At 32.5% G+C, this 20,576-nt stretch overlaps 1 protein-coding gene across 3 annotated transcripts; it reads left to right on the top strand.

Moving 5' to 3' along the window:
- Positions 1 to 6,618: 6,618 nt before the first annotated feature.
- On the top strand, positions 6,619 to 19,789 carry LOC126780606 (protein Teyrha-meyrha). Of its 3 annotated transcripts, none has more exons than XM_050505215.1 (8): positions 6,676 to 6,696; positions 7,061 to 7,122; positions 16,712 to 16,906; positions 17,210 to 17,375; positions 17,459 to 17,634; positions 17,870 to 18,083; positions 18,329 to 18,431; positions 19,210 to 19,789. In XM_050505215.1, the coding sequence occupies exons 2-8, from the start codon at positions 7,120 to 7,122 to the stop codon at positions 19,394 to 19,396; spliced, it is 1,044 nt and encodes a 347-aa protein (XP_050361172.1). In that variant the 5' UTR covers positions 6,676 to 6,696; positions 7,061 to 7,119; the 3' UTR covers positions 19,397 to 19,789. The 3 variants fall into 3 exon arrangements, with proteins under 3 accessions (XP_050361173.1, XP_050361172.1, XP_050361174.1); XM_050505217.1 differs by having other exon boundaries at positions 18,329 to 18,426; positions 19,210 to 19,227; XM_050505216.1 differs by lacking the exon at positions 7,061 to 7,122 and having other exon boundaries at positions 6,619 to 6,696.
- Positions 19,790 to 20,576: the final 787 nt, after the last annotated feature.

Raw genomic sequence — 20,576 nt, 5'->3', positions numbered from 1 at the left:
TGATCGATCTCTGAGAGATTATATTATCTATTTATAAAATAGTTTAAATATCAAAGCTGCCAATTTACTTCGCAGCGAACTATGGTGGACAGTGTTCAGCAAATAATTGCGCGGATCAGTGATCGTAGGTTTAATTCCTATTCCGGATATTGACGACGTATCTGTTTCTGTCTTAGCTTCATGCAATGTGTTAAGCCTAAATGACTGAATGACAAATATTAACAAAGCAAAGCTAATCAAACTAACGAGGCTTTATTGTCATAGACTTGTATTTATTTTTTTGTTTTAACTTCTTTTCTAATTATTCGTTAGGTACATTAATTTTTTGACTTAAAATCGTTAACTAAGAATATATAATAAAAACCAATACGAGATTGATTAATTTCAATATGGCCAGAGTCACACGTAATTCTACTTAGTTTTTTTTTATTAAAAGTAGAAACAAAACACACTTGCAAATTTTATTAAAGGCTCGGTCTTAGAGGGTTTGACGCCGATATTTGCTGTTTTGTAAATTTTCACATGTTGTAGTCATGTATTTTTTATATCAATGATTTATTTCATTTTAAATTGCAGTCAGATGTATAAGATTTAATTTTAATTAATCTATAAAAATAAAAAATAAAATTGAAGTGTCTGTCTGTGATTTAAAAAAAAAGCCTAATATGGCTATTTGTGATTTAAAAAATCATCTTTTTAAATTCTGCCTCTCCGTTTTTTTGTCCAAGCTAATCTTTGAAACGGCCAAAAGATACAAATTGAATTAACTGAATTATTATAACAATTATTTCAAGGTTCCGTTTAGTCTTTATCTCATCAAAATCGATTGAATCTATTAAAACTTATAAAAACATACGTATTTTTGTTGTTATATGTATACCCAATATGATTAATATAATCAATCATTCATCAACGCAGACCACAAACAGGGGTAGAAACTTGTAACTTCGGCAGTTGATACATTTTATAAAGTTATTATTAGGATTTCTAGAAATTTCACCCCTAAAGGGTTAAAATAAAGAATGAACGGTTGTACGGAAAACCGTTATTTTCAAAGTTAGAGGCATGAAATTTCATATACAGGCTTCTGGTTAAAAATGAATATATATGTATTTTAGCGTTTCTGAAAATCTACCCGGTAAGAGGATAAAAAAGGGGCTGAAAGTTTGCATGGGACTACATGATTTTTGATATAAGAAGAATTATATTTATTATTAGGTCCTTACATATAAAATTAGCGTTTTGTCGTACTGACCACTTTGATCTGAAATATCTCCTCTTTGGTTAAGAATTCCAAATTCAAATTTATAAATTAATGAGCTGGTACATTTGAGTTTTGAAAACAGTCATTCAATTGTTTTTTCCTCATTATTTTTTTCTTTGGCGTCACTTATTACCGCACAATGGAAAACATGTAATATCGGTATATTTACGAGTACGAATTCTACCGTGGCACCAGTGCTGCAGAAACAGCTCGAAGGATTAATGATGTGTAAGGCGCTGGTGTAGCAAAAGAAAGCACGGTACGTTTTTGGTTTCAATGTTTTCATTCTGGAAATTTCGACCTTCAGAACCATCTCCGTGGACGGCCGGAGATCAAAGTGGAATGAAGAATTTAAGGCTATTGTGGAAGCGGATCCATCACAAAGCACTTCAGAGATAGCTGCAAGCTTCGGGGTAAGTGATAAAACTGTATTAATCCACTTGAAGCAAATCGGGAAAGTAAAAAAACTTGTACCTCATGAATTGAGTGCATCGAACTTGCAAACACGCGTCGACTGCTGTGTTACTTGGTCAATCGACACAATAATGAAGGGATTTTAAATCGAATCATTACTTGTGATGAAAAGTGAATACTGTACGATAATCGGAAGTGCTCGTCGCAATGGCTGACCCTGGAGTCCCAGCCAAATCCTGTCCTAAACGAAAATTGACTCAGAAAAAGTTACTTGTGAGTGTTTGGTGGACTATAGCCGGTGTCGTTCACTACAGCTTTCTAAAATCTGGCCAAACGATTACGGCAGATATCTATTGTCAGCAACTACAAATCATGATGAAAGAACTAGCTGCTAAACAACCGAGATTGGTCAATCGTTCTAGGCTACTGCTGCTTCACGATAACGCAAGACCACACACTGCACAACATACAACCACTAAGTTAGATGAGCTACAATTGGAATGTCTGCGACATCCACCGTACACCCCGGACCTTGCTCCAACAGATTACTATTTTTTCCGGAATTCAGACAACTTCTTACAAGGAGAAAAATTCAACTCCGATGCGGCAGTCCAAACCGCCTTCAAAGAGCGTATTGATTCTCGCCCCCATGGTTTTTTTAGTAAAGGGATCAATGAACTACCTATGAGATGGCAAAAGTGCATAGATACTTTGATTAATTAAATATGTTTTACAAAAAAAAAAATACTTTATATTCCTCCCGTACAAAACGCCAATTTTGCATGCATGCACACAAATTCCGTTGTTTTAAGAAATTCAACCTCAAACGGGAGATATAGAGTGAAAACTTTAGCATAAAAATGAAAAAAATTAATAATTTGTACTGCTTGAACTTTACTACATGTAACATGTTGTATTTAAGTTTTTAAAAATTTCACCCAAACGGGTAGCATTTTTTTATTTTTGATTTTCTGTTTGTATGTACATAGTCGCTAAAAAACTTCATGTACATTTTTCTGGGTGCAAATAACGAAATGCAAAATACACAATATCTTAATATTAACATCTCCTCATTCGAATTTAATTAATAATAAAGTATATATAGTTATGTATATATAATTCTTTCTTAAAGTTTGCTTCCCCATGACAATCGAACACCTAAGGCATTGAACATGGCCGACCGGAACTGTTTTTATGTTGCATGCGCCGCAGTGAGCTCTGCGAGTAACTTAAGTAATTTTAGCCCCAAAAGGAAACATCGCAAATGTCGTTTTATGTTATAGGTAGGCGGACGGGCAAATGGGCCACCTGAAGTTAAATGATCACTACCGCCTATAGACATTGCAAATGCCAATGCGCCACCAACCGTGGGAACGAAAATGTTGTGTCCCACGTGCCTATAGCTACACTGGCTCACTTGTCCTTCAAACCGGAACCGGTATAGATGTTTAGCGGTAGAATGTCTGATGAGTGGGTGGTACATACCCAGACGGGCTTGCTCAAAGCACTACTACCGTTTACAAAGAGGTGCTTCCTTAATTAATTATAAATAAAGATTTCAGTAAGTTGAATAGTTTTGTTTAATCTGAGATTCTCGACAAGTTCACTGATGACTATTAAAAGAATAATCATCAATCTAAAATTAAAAAAAAAACGCTTAATTTACTTTTTTCTAACCAGAATCACTTTCCATGCTTCTTACATTAAAATCACAGACTTCCAAACAATCATTTAACTTTTACTTTTACTTAAGCGTGAACGAAGCCGCGGGCAACAGCTAGCTGAGGAATAATACTGAAAACCCACATTCAATAAATCATATTTAATATATACTTAGGAGAATCCTTTACCCTAAAAAAAAAGACGCGCGCTAATTTTAAACCGCCGTTTTGTTACTGGACAAAAAGGTGTCATTCTCACAACTTGTAATTTGTTGAATGTGTTCAATTGTGTTATTTGGATTTTTAAGAGTAATTGAGAGAGTAAATTACATCAATTTGTATGATTTAGTTTTCTATTTTTATAAAGACCAATTTGACCTTTTTATATAATCGATTATATTCTGGATGCTAAATATATCATCGCTAACACAAACTGCTTAGTTAAAGCCAGATAATGCCTAATAGCATAATAATAAAACTGCAAAGGCACAATACTTATCAATTCTAAAACATGCACTCATATGGTATACTCGTACTAGAAATTGTATTAACTGACTATGAAATATAAAAAAAAAACACAAAAAGAATATTTTTTTTCCAACTGAAAATGACGAAACATTTATTTACATTTTATTATAAATCGTTACAAGCTCAGTGTAAAGCACCACTTGTGAAAAGACAAGGGTTATTAGAGAATTTACTCTCATAAAGACTATAGCTAACCTTTAATGTTGGGGTGCTAGAGATATTAAAGTGATTCGACTTCCCATCCCGAGCAACGCTTTGACTAGCGAAGCGTGAAATATGGTTGCACCGACGGAACCTAAACCCGCTACCCCGCGATGCGTTCGGTTTTAATATTGGCCTTAATTCGGTTTAATATTGCGTAACTATGAATCATATAGTCATCGCTTCATGCCAGATTTTATGTTCGGAAATTAATAGTAATAAAAGTATAAAAATGAATACTCAACATATCTCTACTTATAAAAAGTAATTAAGTAACAGAATGTATATGATCCGCAGTTGGGCTAAGGCTTTCTCTCCTTTTGAAAAGAAGGTTTAGAGCTTATTCCACCACGCTGTTCATATGAGGATTGGTGGATAAGAATACAGATGAGTGAATTTTTTTCCACATGCAGGTTTCCTTACTCAAAATATAGTAACAGGTTGTTAACGTCTCCTTGCAGAGCAGTTATTCTTATAATGTATAAGGTTTGTAGCTTATTCTAGCATGCTGCTACATTACGCGACGGTTGATATATATTTGGCAGAATTTTAGCAGACACGTATAGAATTCCTTAAGACGTTTTAATTCACAACCAAAATTAAGGTAAATGATGTTTTGACCATCCAGTATGAAATGAATTTTAAATACAAATTAAGTACGTGAAAACTCAGAGGTGCTTGTCCGAATTTAAACCCGCGATCTTCAGTTAAAATCTACGCGTTATATCTGCTGGGGAATCTCAGCCAAGTCATAAATAGACTAATGGAATTTAATTATATAAATCTTTTGAAGTAAACATGAATACCATCAAAATTGTGACAAGTTATAAAAATTATGAATTAATGTCATCTAGACGAGGGTTGGAGGGTGCGCGGGCGCGGGCGCGGACGCGGCGGGCACACAACAATGGACTTAGCTTGAGGGTGCCCAATAAAAACTTGACAAATGGCGTTTCATAATCGCGTCGCATACCGAGTCTCGTCACCGGCTTACCTTTTTGTCCTACCCTCGGAAAATACGTTCGCTATCCCGAAATTACATTGTGTGGTGACGTCCTATCACGACTCGTTAGAAATGAACCTTTGTCGTGACCGCAACGCCGCATGCCACACTTACTCAAGTCACACAGATCACCAGGTATCATATCAAAAGCAATTGTTATTGGCTGCTTATGTTTGTATTAGCTTTCAATTAATGCATCTGGCAGGTTCAGTATGCGGTTTACATTATCTGTCTAGTGATAGTTTGCATGTCGTGTAATTATTGTTGGTCAGCCATCCGACGAATGTATATCTGCTGTATTAAGATCTAATCCAAAGCGAGACTAATCCAATTAATCTGGTTGCTCCATCTAATTAGTGCAGTTATTGTACTTGTTCTGCGTCGGTATGAACATTTTAAAGCTTTAATACATTATATACATTGCTTTCAACACGTCGAGATCACGTTCTGTATAAAACTCATAAGGTTAAGGTTTATTCTCACATAAAATTGCGAAGAGGTCATAAAGTAAGTCGAGGGATTATTATTATTACCCACTACTTGCCAGCGAGGAATTCCCCGGTAATAAGGGTCGGTATTAGCTTTACCAAAATATTGTGGTGTCACCGGCCCCGCGCGCTGCTCCGATAATATTATTAAAAATAATTTCTCATTTTTATTGCCCATCGTGGCTTGAGTGGTTGTAATAAATAATTACGTTATTATAGTCGAACTTCTATGTCAAGTTAACCAGTCACTAAATTTAGCATTTAAAATAAACTCTTGTTTATTTATTAACTTTATTTGATATCTGTTTAAATTAAAAAAAAAATAAGTCATCATAAATATAATTTAAATATAAAAAAAAAATTAAGTTTCATATATCTAGTTGTTAAGAAAATTAATTCGTCGGACAATGAATTACATCGGCACGTAGCACGCTCGTAGCACATTCGTTAGCGTTAGCTATCGTAAACGTCGAATTGAACATTTTATACTGACATAATATTCAGCTTAATTTACCATATCACTGTTTTATTACTGGATTTAAATGAGATACAATTTCTATCACAAGCCTAATGATATTGATATATATTTATACGTATGCATATTATAATATATTGTAAACGTAATCATCTCAAAGCTTTGAGTTTTTTGCGGATCATATCGTTATAAAAATGCAAATCCTTGTCGGATAAATTTGTTTTCTCTCGTACATACATCTGTGCCAGGGAGAGATCTCCTCGTTCCACCCTGTTTTGATTCTTATATTTGTTTTTAGCTACAATTAAAGCATTTAAAATGTTAAATCGTAATATTACGAAGTTCTATGCTGACCACTTACAAAGCTTGATATAAAAAGATCAATTTTCAAATGACGATAATTCTACAGAATTATGACGTTAATCAAATCGCCAGTAAATGCTATATAAATTGTTACTAGAAGAGTAGAACAGAGGTGTTTCGTGGAAATCCAATAAGTTTTGAGTGTTGTTATTTTTTTCGATGTGTGATGGGGCGTGTCGCGAGCGGGCCCGCCCAGCGACTGCCGCCCGGCAGTCATCGCTAGCTTTTCACGTTGAAAGCACGTAACGCGCGTCACAAAACTCAAACCGCGTATTTTGTGTGGGAGTCGTTGAAACTAGGTAAGTGTTAAAAAAATAAAATAAATAGTGAAAATGTTAGTCTTATCAGTAACGGTTTTAATTTTACTTATAAATAGGAATTTCTCGAATATTAATAATAAGTTCTTTTAAATTTGCTAAAAGTATCGGAATAAATGCTTTAAAAATTAAATCAACAGGTATTTTAAAAAATATCTTAGTATTTATTTGTGACAGCTGTAATATATAAATATATACAATTATAATTGTATAAAACTTATATAACTTTAGCTGCCAACATTAAAATATTATTTTATTTTTATACGGTGCTAGTGATGTACGAGTGACAAGTTTAGTTTCATTAAATGATCGTCATTAGTGATTGCTTCGGGACCGTTATTTTCAGAAGACCCTCAGCGTCGAGAGCTAGTGTCGGAGACGTTGTCGAAATTTTAATATGAATAAATGGTATGAGTTTTCGATATACAATAACGCATTGCGACTTTTATTTCTTCGAAATTGATAATTTATAAGCGCTCGAAAATTGTTTGAAAACTCAATCAAAACTAATTAAGATAATTCTGCGATCTTATGATGGGATTTATAAATTTAATTAATATCTAGGAAATTGTCTTACTCGATTGATTTTTTTATTTTTTTAACGTTTAATTTTAACGTTCGAATCGAAAATACATGAAATTTGTGTGATAATTATTGCAAATTTTTACGAACTTATAATATGAATTTGTATTTTTCGAACACTTATCTACAATTATTTTTAAAATAATATTATAATATAAACTCTTTAATAGTTAAACAAACAAAAAACAAGAAAATCGGTCGATCATACAAATGGAGGAAAAAAGGTCCTGAACTGATTTGTTTTTAGCTATTTATAAATAAATAATTTAATATTATAAAATCTTCTTATGTTAATCTTCTAAATAAATCTGAATCTCATCCGATGATTGGGTTCAAACCCGGGCAAGCACCTCTGAATTTTCATGTGCTTAATTTTTAATTATAATGCATTTCGTGCTTTACGATGAAGGAAAACATCGTGAGTATTCCACCATTCTGCCACGTGTGTATTCCACCAACCCGCACTGGAGCAGCGTGGTGCAAACCTTCTCCTCAAAAAGAGAGAGGAGGCCTTTAACCCAGCAGTGGGACATTCACAGGCTGTTACGGTTACGGAATTTAGTCCACCTCAGACTATTTAAAAATCATCGGTTATCTGTGAATAATAATAAATTTATAATGACTGCAATGCATACTTATACGAAACACCAATTTATTTTAATAATACAAAACTTTTCACCATAAAAGTTAAATATTGTTCATTTTCAATCAATCAATTTCAATCAATCTATGAATGATTATATTTTATACAATAATCCTTGGAATACGTATTGAAAGATATCATATACATTAAAAATAGCTTATCAATATACCGAAATGTCAAAAGCTAAGCTATGTAACTAACCATGACTGCAAGGGATAGTGACAAGGACGCTAACAACATTGTCAAGCGATTTAACAAACTCTCTGAATAGATAGATCACGTAGGTGTTAACTTACAATCGAGGGTTCAAATATCTTCAAGCTTTCACGTGTGTAAATTAGGTTCAATCGCGTGCTCAGATATAAAAAGGAATATCGTGACGAAATCTGCATTTGTCGGATTAAATTCCGCCACATTTATACGCACAAACCTACAAAGGAGCAGCGTGGAGGAATTAGCGCCAACCCTTCTCCTTAACGAGATAGGATGCTTTTGCATAGCAGTAGGACATTTACGAGCGGTTCTTTTGTGTGTTTTTTTCTAATGAGATGGAGTAATAAATCATAAAATATCTGTTGATATTTACTTATTATTTTATAATTTTTATGTTTAAATTTTCCAAAAAATGTACTTTACGTACGTATTATTATTTATTTTATAAATACAATATTATTTTTTGGCAAATAAAAGACGTAACGAAGATTTAGAAGATTTTCGTTTTTGGGAAAAAAATTTAATTGCATACTCGGGCCGCCATTCCGCGGCTCTAGGCAATGATTCTTATCGCGTGGCTTATTGAAAAAGGGGCGCATTCCTATCACGCATAAATCAGGCCCAACAGTATTTCTTTCAACCACTATACGCTGGATTTTATTGCCCACTTATTGGCCAATTATTACGGAAATCAATGAAAAATTGCGCATTAACACTCGTTACAGGATTACAGTCATAAGCATAGTCTTGTAATCTTCACAATAAAACTCGTAATAATTTGTAGAATGTTAATACTTATGAAATACATACGTATGTATTTTTTAAAGAATTCACTTCAAATACTAAATTTATATAAAATGTTTAACTTGTCATATAAAAGAAATAAGTAAATTCAAATTGAAACGTAATATGTTTTAATTTAGAAGTAGTATTCGTAAAAATTCAAAAATATAATGTAATGGAATTTTATTTTAATTGAGTAAAATTTAATTATTTATTAACTCAACACCTAAAAATATGTAGAAATATATTGAGATATATGGTAAGTTTGGTTAGTTTTCATAACTAACGTAACTAAAGCACGTATGCTTAGTTTTCATGCCTATATAGAATGTAAGGTACAAACTCAAGCAAGAACTTAGTCAATATAACAAAGTAACCAAAAAAATAACTTTTTTTCTAAACCATGGCTACGGCACTCTTTAATTTGCGTGTTTTGTATTTGTGTTTATATGTACTAACATTATTATACTTAGCCATATTCAAATTTTACCTAGCTAATGTCTCGCATTCCTTGCAATGTTTTTGTTAACTGTTATTCGGGACCACTCGCCATCTATTGCACTTTGATAGTACTATGCACGAAATCTTTACGGAACTGCAAACAATAGCTGCACAATATTTTATATCTATAAATTATGAAAAGTAAGGATTAATCTAACTCTTCTTTTTCAACGTTACCTTACCTCATACCATAGACATTATGAATTAATTTTATTTAATCCCATCTTTCATTGTCGATGTTAAGTTAGAACCGTAAATACACCTCGTGTAGATTATTTTTCCTTTTTTAAAACGTCTAAAATACTTTTCTCTTATTTTTAACTATTCACTTTATTATGATAAATAAAAAGTATACTTATAATAAAATACTGATATGAAAATATAAATAGAGAATACAATTATCATTATGGTACAAATGATATTTACAAAACATTAATCGTAATATATATATATATATATATATATATATATATATATATATAACCAGCGGGCTTTTTAAAAAGATGTGCGAGAATTAATTTTATATTTAATACTTAAGTTTTGATTATTTTGGTTTACATTGGTTCGTCTATTGTTGCCGATGTTATATATATATATATATATATATATATATATATATAAATATATATATTTATATATAATTAAATAAATATATATATTTTATTTATTTATATATAATTAAATATATATATATATATATAAAACATCGGCAACAATAGACGATTAAATATATATATATATATATATATATATATATATATATATATATATATATATATATATATAAAACATCGGCAACAATAGACGAACCAATGTAAACCAAAATAATCAAAACTTAAGTATTAAATATAAAATTAATTCTCGCACATCTTTTTAAAAAGCCCGCTGGTTGTCATGATTTTAATTATATACGTAGTTCGTAGATAGTAGAGCTCCATTATATTAAATTAATTAAAATATATATACTTAGTTATTAAACATCAAAAGCAACACTAAATAATAACATCGAGATAATTTAACAATCTTTGATATATCTAGGTTCAATATTTGAAGCAGTTAGGTGCGTAGCCTCAACTAGGACTCAGTTTCGTTTAAAAATAGACAAACGGAAATGTACGAAGGCGAGTGCACCAAATGTATTATTTCATAAAGTTTACGTTAGTACGTGTATTTATTGCTCGGCGGCCATATTCTTTTCTAAATTGTTTAGGTTTACACGTAACGATGACGGTAGAAATGATTGTGGCGTATAACGCGTCCCAACTGTTCTATTCTATACTCTTGTTATAAGTAGCGATGAGCAACGGTACTCAAAGGAATATAACTATAATAATATTTATTTTCTATTATGGATACTAAAATATTATGAGATATTGCATTGATCTAGCTATATTTAAGACAATACCAAGTATTTTTAAGCAATATTCAAATTATTTATAATTTTTCATTAGTAAACAATCATCATTTCTCAACTTATGACAATAATTATGCTTAATTTATCACGACGATCGAACTTATCACGGTAATCGTACCCACAACCTTCGGCGTGTAAGGCAGGTATCTACCAACCACGCTAAACAGTTCGTCATTATAAAATTAGACCAAGTGGTAGCGTTGGACTTGGAAAAGAATAAGTGATTACGGGCTTCGAGAAAAAATATTTGAAGGGATCAGAGTCGTGACGAACTGCTAACATTAATAAGAGGTATACGTTGAAATGATGTTTAGAACACATGAATCTTAATCGAAGATTGTGGATTGAAGCCCGGGCGAGCACCACTGAATTTTCAAATAAATTTGTTCATCTTATGCTCGGCGGTTAAGGAAACCATCTTGAGAGAATCTGCATGTGTCAGATGAAAATCTGTGCATCCACCCACCTGCTTCTTAAAAGGGACAATATGTCTTAGGCCAGCAGTGACATTTACAGGCTCTTACTTATTTTTTATTTTCTAATAATGTCTTCAATAACTGTTCGTTTCATTAAAATGTGTATATATAGGTATGTTTAAAGCCCGTAGTATTAACATGAGCAATGAAAACCGCACTGAGCCGTACCAATAAAATCCGAAGTGGCCAATTCCGAAGATTCAAGATACAATCATCTATAAATGTGAACACAATTTCGCTGCTAAGTCGTTTCAATTATTTAATAAATTGAAAGTACTATTGGAACGATACGAAAGCTATTTAGTCCTTAACATGTCACAAGCAATTATATAAATGCAAAGTGAATTAAGATCGTTTTGTATTTGGATCAACGGAACACGTAAGAGGTCATTTGCATAACACCTATCAATCTGATGTGCGGCAAACGTTACAGGGTCCTATTAAGGTGAGATTGTAGCGTTGATAGCAAAACTACCTCGCCTACAGCTTCTACTATAGTTTGCATTACAATTTCGATTATTCTAAAACAATTCAAATATTATGGCGTGATTCTAGATCGATACAAGCGCAGGTATATAGAAGTTATTTTATATATATAAATACATAAACATCGAATATTTGTTTCATTATTATATATGAATGTATAGTGAATGTATATGTTATAGTGAATATTAATTCAAACAACGATATTAAAGATCAAAATACTAAAAAGATAAAAAAACTGACCAAAGAAGTGTTTCTTTCAGTGTTTCTCACTGAGCAAGTCTTTCTTTCTTAACTATTAGACATATAGGTATGTAAATAAAGAAATTTGAATATAATTGAAAAATGACCCGATTTCTCACGGTTCACATTAAATTTTAACCCCGTGATATTTAACATAAAAAGATTTTTATTTTATTTATTTAGTTTTATGCTATTTCATATATCTATTATATATTTTTATGATTTTTTAAACAACGTAACAACTTGTTAACGCTAAAATCCACATGCCCAGACAGATTAAAAAATAATAACATTTAAAAAAAAAACAGTACAAAATATCCTTTTTTTTTGCTCTTCGTAAACAATATAAACATAAAGAAGAAATACATACAGATTGAAAGATCTTTTTTTTAGTATCATACGACAACGACCACTACAGCCTAATGTTTCAAATTTTTTATTGTATTATATTTTACCGCACACAGCGCACGGATCACGTCTTACTCCGATGATTTTTTAAATATCTGGTAATATTTGATATTACAAGATATTTAATAGTAAGTAAAGTAAGTAACAGCCTGTAAATGTCCCACTGCTGGGCTAAGGCCTCCTCTCCCTTTTTGAGGAGAAGGTTTGGAGCTTATTCCACCACGCGGCTCCAATGCGGGTTGGTGGAATACACATGTGGCAGAATTTCGATGAAATTAGACACATGCAGGTTTCCCCACGATGTTTTCCTTCACCGAAAAGCAGGAGATGAATTATAAACAGAAATTAAGCACATGAAAATTCAGAGGTGCTTGCCCGGGTTTTCAAACGGTTTTCACCGATGGACGGAGTGATTCGTGAAGGTTTAGGTGTATAATCGTTTATTCGAGGGGGTCCTCTTACATAAATAAAAAACATATAAACATACAACACAGCCTGTGTCCGTCGTGAACTGTATGTAACTTATCATAACTTTCATAAATCGGATTAGTAGTTTTGCAGGAATTCGGATAAAACAAAAAAAAACATCATATCGCCTCGTTTTTATATTAGCAATTATTCTGAAGCACTGAGTTAAATTTATATTAAGACAAATTCATCATTATTGCGGGAATCTTTGAAAATTTCGATATTAATGAATAAAAACTTGGTAGTTCATAACCTCTCCTTATTTTTGAATAATATTTAAACGGTTTGAATTAAGTTTTAATTTTATAGTACTTGTACTTGCGCGAGTATAGTCTGTGTAGCGGCTGAGTTACCCCAAAGTACGAGGCAATAAGACATTATACTATGAAAGCAAGTAAAATCTATACTAATAAACGAGTAGACATTTTTATAATGTATAACTGCAAAAACTACTGAGCCGATACACAGGAAACTCATATCAGAAGATGCATTTCGAAGAAAGTTTTATTTTATATTATTATTATATAAGCAGCTGCGCTTCGCAATTTCACCCACTTTAAATTTAGGCCATTGCATTGAAGTGAAATAACGTGAATTTGATGTTCTTTATAATATACTAAGCGGGCCGTATCGACATCGGTAAATAATCTTATTTTTAATCGCAAATACCACAGATCTTAGTCTCCTTCGCAATCGGTTTATATATTATAGAATAAAACTTATGTACAAGCTTTACCCGAAGAATTCCGATATTTGTCTTGCAATAACAGACATAACAGCATTTGACATTTATTAAACTACTGGGCAAAATTATAAAGTAAATAATAACATATTTCTTTTAAGGTTCAAAAATGTTTAATTCGTTTGCAATGTCCTTTGTCATAACATATTATTTTTAATATTTGTTTAACCATCATACGGCTCGAAAGCATCCGGACGTTAAAAATGTTTCTGTTTCCTGAACATCTAATTGAACTCTTAAATAGAATCGTCGTTCGATTGAAAACAATCGAACGTTAAATTTCAAAGTCTTATATCAACCTGGATAAAAATCCAGGTTGATATAACACTTTGAAATTTTAATAGTGTATAATATTTTTTATGGACGTAATTATGAGAGAGAGTAGAGTGTTTATATGTAGCATGTTTTTAAAAGATAAAGCTTATAAATTTACCGTAGAGACAGTAAAAATGGTTGTTATATCTATCTTTAATAAAAAACATAAAGAAATGGTAATAAATGATCGATAACTACAGTTGTCATGCATTGATTCTCATCAAAATTTATAAGATAGGAATTGAAGAGTCTGTAAATGAAATAATACTGTTTGAACTTTGCCATCCTGACCAGTAGTTGTAGAGGCACAAGATATTTTAATAAACGCAAAAGAAAAGAAATGATTTGTGTATTAAATAAATATAGGCGGATAGATCGGCTGGCTCCGACCTGAATGTATTCATTCGTGCGAACTTCGATGCAAATTCAGGATGGTAGTCGCATGGTAAAGCGAGTAAAATGTAAAGATAATATCAGAAAGCTTAGATTGGCTAAGTGCAATGACTCTTTTAATAGAAAACAGGCTATTATAAAAATAACACAAGCAAAATATTATACAAAAAAATATATTTATATGTTATAAGTGCGACCAATACGATAACGTTTTTTTAAGTACTATCATTACAGGTCTTAAAAAGAAAGAAACTTTACCACAACAATCCATAAATGTTTTACGGTTAAATGTCTAATGTAAAATAGATTTTGGAGATTGTCCACCACGCCGCTCTAATGCGAGTTGGTGGGTACGCATGTGTCACATTTTCATCCGATACACGCATGTTTCTTAACGATGTTTTAATCGAGTAGCGCAAGTATAACAAATATTAATTAAGGACATGAAAACATGGTGATTGGCGATGCTTGCTACAATCCTGTAGTCATCGGTTCGGATCCGGCCCGTTCACGGACATTTTATGCTATGCGCTTATTATTAGAATCAATTTTTTACCTTGCAATCATCTATCGTACAAAGTTAAACACGTACATTTTCATTATAAACCTTCAGACGTTATATAAATATGAAGGTACACGTTATAAATATATATCTGCAATACATTACGCTGTATATACGTGCTATTTCACACACTGCAGCCTACACGATGTCTCTTGTTTACGAAGAAAACAAATAAATGCATCACACACGTGACTCCGTGTTTGTTAAAGCTAAGGCCAACAGAACTCGCACCTGACTCAAAGGAGATCATTGTTTACTACCCGATTGATTACGACGCAGCCATTCCACCTAATACCTGAGGCCTAATTGGAGACCAACACAATAAGGGCTGTCATCGACGACCACATACGCGTCGCTGCTTAAAGTCTATTCAATTGTAAATGTTCATATACATATATATATATATATATATATATGGTTAATCATTATTTTATAATTATTATTAATAATATACCCTTTTCAACATTGATACACAGATATTATATATAAATATAAAACTTAATAAAATTTTAAACGATTATAAAAATTATTCTCTTTACCGCGACTGTGCTAAGATTTTGTAACGTCATAAACATTTAAGGTAAACAAATATTTTATTTATTTATTTATTAAGGATCTTCAACAAAGGATACACACTTACGAGTACATTACATCGTGGAATAATACATTAAAATATATGTGCTCCTTCAATTAAAGGAGACCATAGCAAGCACATAAATAATGACTGAACAGAAATTAAAAAAATATATAAAATTAATGTTACATAGTGGTACTCAATAAAAAACATAGGAACTATAAAAAAAGGTAAGCAATGGTTAAATTAAGATTAAATTGTGCAAATATGAGTTAAGTATTATATAAAAATAGCTACAAAATTAAAATTAAATAATAAAACTTAAAAAAAAAAAACATTATGTATTGGGAAACAATTTTTTAAGATAATTTTTAAACTTAGATAATTACCTCGGAAGAAAATTTATAATCGAAATTCAAAAATAATAATAATTTATTAAGAAATACTTTGATGCCGTTTTGAATTGCTAAACGCTAATTACTAAATAAGGTTGTGTAACTGTCTATAATCATTACATACAAACCTTTCTTATGATAAGAAAACTTTTATTTGTATAAATAATATCACTTAAATTTTATTGTAATACCTATTTGTATAATACCTTACCGCTTAAATAATAAGGAATCTATTCGTATAACCAAAATTATGTGTATTAAATGTTACGCAATTCCGAGAACCGGTGGTCAGCATCATGGACATACGTATTTCAGAGGACGTTTATTGTTTCAAGGAGGAAGCCCTCCCGAACTATCGGCCAGAACGCTCCCGTCAAACATGTAATACGATTGTTTACAAAATAAACACTTATAACTATTCTTGTGGGTTTTATTCTTTAACGGTTGTTAATCTTTTTTGTTTATTTCTTTTAGGCCATTTAAAACGACCACATTTATAGAAACGATTTTAATGCGATTTCTTTTTATTCTTAATAACGGTTTAGAATTAAAAAAATACCTTCAATTGAATTTAAAATTACTGGTTTACAAATTACATCGGGATAGCACAGATTACTAATATTATGTTTCAAAAATAATATGCTTAGGATAATATAAAACATGTTTCTATTACATATTTGTATTTAGATAATGTTATATCGATGTGTTGTATTGTTATTTTTTGGTATAATATTTATATTAGACAGCGCTTTGCGATTTATTTATTTTTTAATACAAACATTAATTAGGAGTTTGTTTTTAGACGGCTGCGGTTATCATGGAGGGCTTCCTTCATCACATGGCACCGCAGTTTCTGCACCCAGCGCTGCAGAGTTTTGGTTGTGGCGCGTTTCGGCCGATAGGAGGCGCATTTCATCCGCTTTATCCCGGAAAAGCATTTGCTAGACATTTGGGGGAGCAATATGCTCTTGGACAAAGCGTCGGCCAAGCATTGAGAGTATGTTTTCAATATTTTCAATTTATAAAATAAGGTTTAATTAAGTCGTAATAGAATAACCACCTATTAATCTACGTGAATAATTGTACGTTGAAGTATGAAATTATAAATAAGAAACATTTGAACGCTTAATACCTTCTAAGTAGTATTACTTAGCGGTAGAATAAATGATTAGGTCTTACCTACCCAGACCAGAGGGTTGGCATAAAGCCCTACCACCAAGTGAAAAGTTGAAAAGTGTTGGGTCTTATCGGAATGATTGGCTATTATGGCTGAAATAATCTAGAGTACAATTTTACTTAGGGTGTCCGCGACGACAATAGCACTCCGCCGCTCTATCGGCATGCATATACGGTGCGCGACGACACGAGCTCGCCCGGTTCTGCTGCCTCGGCCTCGCCCCGACCCTGCAAAGACGAGGACCAGACAGCCACCGCTACTTGTTCTGATTCTCATGAGTTGTTTTCACGTAAGTCAAAATAAATAAAAACGTTTCAAAACCTAGATTTTTTTAACAATTGACATAAAATGACTACCTTAATATATTTATAGCGGACGGTGAACGTAAGTCTGCTTGTGGAGTATGTGGAGCAAGACTCGGACCAGGCGTTGCTCAGGCGCATTTCTTACAAGAACTCCAGCATTTGTATAGCCTAACAGCAATACCTCGCGACGCAGCCGCTCCTTCACATTCACTTCATCATCAAGATGAGGATGCTCGTTGGGAGGTAAAAAAATATTATTCTTTGAAAATTTGGTGTATTGCTCTTTATTATTCACACGGATGGAAATAAGTAATTTACTAGCAATCTACTAAGATTAGAAATCCTAATTCTAAATGTCAAATTGTTATACATTAACGATGTTAATCATTTCCGTTCGCAAAGGCTATTTCTCTAAATATTTATAATGTAACGGTAAAATAATTTGTCATTTGTAAATAAGTGTATATCTTATAAACAGACATACCAACGCATTCGCGCAAACCGACAGAGGAGACTAAAACTGCGTACCCGCAAGCGTCATCATACCGTGGAGAGCATGCTCGGTTACGATTTAGAAGACGAAAGGCGCGAAGAACGTCCTCGCGAGTCCCGTTCGTACGATGCTGAAGACGAACCTGTCGACGTAGAGGGCGATTCGCTCGGTTGGCCGGAAGCTGCCATAAACGTCGACGGTACGTTGTTTACAACATAAGCACGAAGAGCCGTTTGTCATGCACCATATTGTCAACCCAAGGAATTGTGAGTCAGGGAATAAAAAGAGCTGTGATTACACATTATCATGCCTACAATATAACTCCTCCACTAACGGAGTCTCCATTGGGTAAATTAATTAGGAGGACATTATTATCTTATCTTGAAGAAAAATGTCTATTTGAAATATTATATTTTGCCATTATTTTAAATTTTTGTATTTTAGATAAAGATTCACGCAACGATGGAGAAAAAATACACCTGAGTTACGCTGAAGATCTTGAAATATCGAGCACCAACGATACGATGCAGTCGCCTGAACGCGTGAGGTATTTTCTAAGTACATCACACGCCAACAATTGCTTTTTAATCGCACGAACACATTTAATTAATATCAGTTAAAATAAAATCATTCAGTACATTTTTAGCAAAACATTCGCACCACCAGCGACCTGGTCCTGGACGAATCTAGTACCTTAGCTTCCTTCACTTCAGTGTTTGGTTGATAAAGTTTCTTTAAACATTTTTATTATGTTTTGATTTAGATGTATTTATCTTTTTATAATATTTAAATATTGAGTTATTATAAATACAAATGTAAGTAGCTTATCTAATGTATCCCAATGTTTCAGTGCAGGATTTTTTCGAAAATTATTTATAGATGAATAATTAGATAAAAAGATAAGGACGCAATTTTAGCACTAAGCCCGTTCAGTTAGCTTCATCCATAGACATTGGCACTGGAAAGACGTAACCATTCCTTAAGTTGATATCTTACGATCTAAAAACTGTTTCTAATGTTTAATTGTTTTAAGTAATTTCTTTAGTCTATTATTACACTGGCTAACTCACTCTTCTAACTAAATCACAAAATAATTAATGATTGGTAGTAGAATAATTAATGTATGAACGCTACTTGCTTCATGAATTCTAATGCCATGCCAATATGCTTAAAACTTAATATACTATTTATTGCAGCATATTATTCTTTCAGGAAACAGTTATAAAAACATTTCTTCATATCGAGCTTAAATGTAAATAGATATGTACATTAAGTAGGTTGTGATAAATAAATTCGAGCGTTATTTTTTATCGTGAACTACACAGGATTGAGACTCCCAAGCCTCTGTCACTCGAGTGCGCCAAGACGGAGAGTGTGGAGAGGCCAGCCGAGGTGAGCACGTCGGAGTGGGCCGCCGGCACGGATACGTGGCCTGCGCTCGCTGACGCTTACGCTCACGCTCGCCACAAGATCGACGGCGAAATGCCTTCCTCGACAGACTCGCGCAACTAAGCGTACATTATACCATAATCATATGCTACGACTTGTTGTGACTTGCTGGTGTAGTAATCACTGTAACTGTAACTGTGGCTTCTGCACCAACGGTCACGAGTTTGATCCCCTCACATGACAATTATTTGTATACCTATAGATCACGAGTGTCGCCATATCTGTGTGCTGCGTCTAATAGGACCATAGACACAATGTCCCCTAAGTATCCTCACTACGGTGTGAGGGCCGTGGATCGTGAGGTTTTATTCATTTATTAAATAAATCAACGTCACGCCTCTGTCCTGACGCCAAGGAAGGAAGTTTATATGTGAATAGGCGAATGACTTTGACGTCACAATATTGGCTTTCTTCGCGGCTTCTTCGTCCTAATAAAACAAAAGTACTAAGTTTTCTTGAAAACTCACATCAATTTAAACATAAAATACTTTTGAATATATAGTCCGATTTATCTTTGTATGTATAGCATAAATAAATTTATTTTCAAATAAAACTTATACTATTGTTTTAAACCTAACATTCTGTTTAATTTTACTAAAGTTTCCAAAGAATTAGTACTATATCTAAATAATACTGATATAAGATTAATGTACATATTATGTAACTACGTACGATAACAAAAAATATCTAAAAAAAAGGTATCATAATTATACTAAGGCTAAACAGAAGTTGACAATGTAATGTAATTTTAGTATTACTATTATATTAACTTTTAGTCAAAATGTTTAAAATATATTTGGACATCATGTCTGATCGCATTTTACTTTGTAATTGTTATAAAAATTAGGTAATTTAACCGTTAATAACAAAATAATATTTTGGAGATGACTTGCTATTGGTGAGTAATTTAAGGTTAAGGCTGCACTTCAAAATACCGCAAACACATCGCCTGGTTTTTCCGCAGCATGCGTCAAAGTTGCATTTTTTTTTCTACGCGTAGTTTAAATAGAGTGCATATACATATGATTCAAGTGTTTCAGAAATGCAAAATAAAACTAAACGGTTTTTTTACAGCGCAGACTCACGTTTATGCTTATATATAATTTGCTTCGTGTTATTAGTTTAAAATATAGTTTATTTATTTAGTGATATTTAATCATACAAAATTGTTTAAAGTAGATGCTTTGTCTTCCTCGATTAAAAAATGTACCTACTTATCAGATTTAACTCTTTGTAAATATTG

The sequence above is a fragment of the Nymphalis io genome, chromosome Z (assembly GCF_905147045.1).
Source record: "Nymphalis io chromosome Z, ilAglIoxx1.1, whole genome shotgun sequence".
Lineage (NCBI taxonomy): Eukaryota > Metazoa > Arthropoda > Insecta > Lepidoptera > Nymphalidae > Nymphalis > Nymphalis io.
This window is presented reverse-complemented; position numbering and strand designations above follow the sequence as displayed.

What these genes read in the sequence shown, in the direction of transcription:
- LOC126780606 (XM_050505215.1), top strand. An exon ending in TTCTCATGAGTTGTTTTCAC is followed by an intron (nt 17,376 to 17,458) that starts GTAAGTCAAAAT and finishes ATATATTTATAG; the next exon opens with CGGACGGTGAACGTAAGTCT. An exon ending in AGCTGCCATAAACGTCGACG is followed by an intron (nt 18,084 to 18,328) that starts GTACGTTGTTTA and finishes TTTGTATTTTAG; the next exon opens with ATAAAGATTCACGCAACGAT.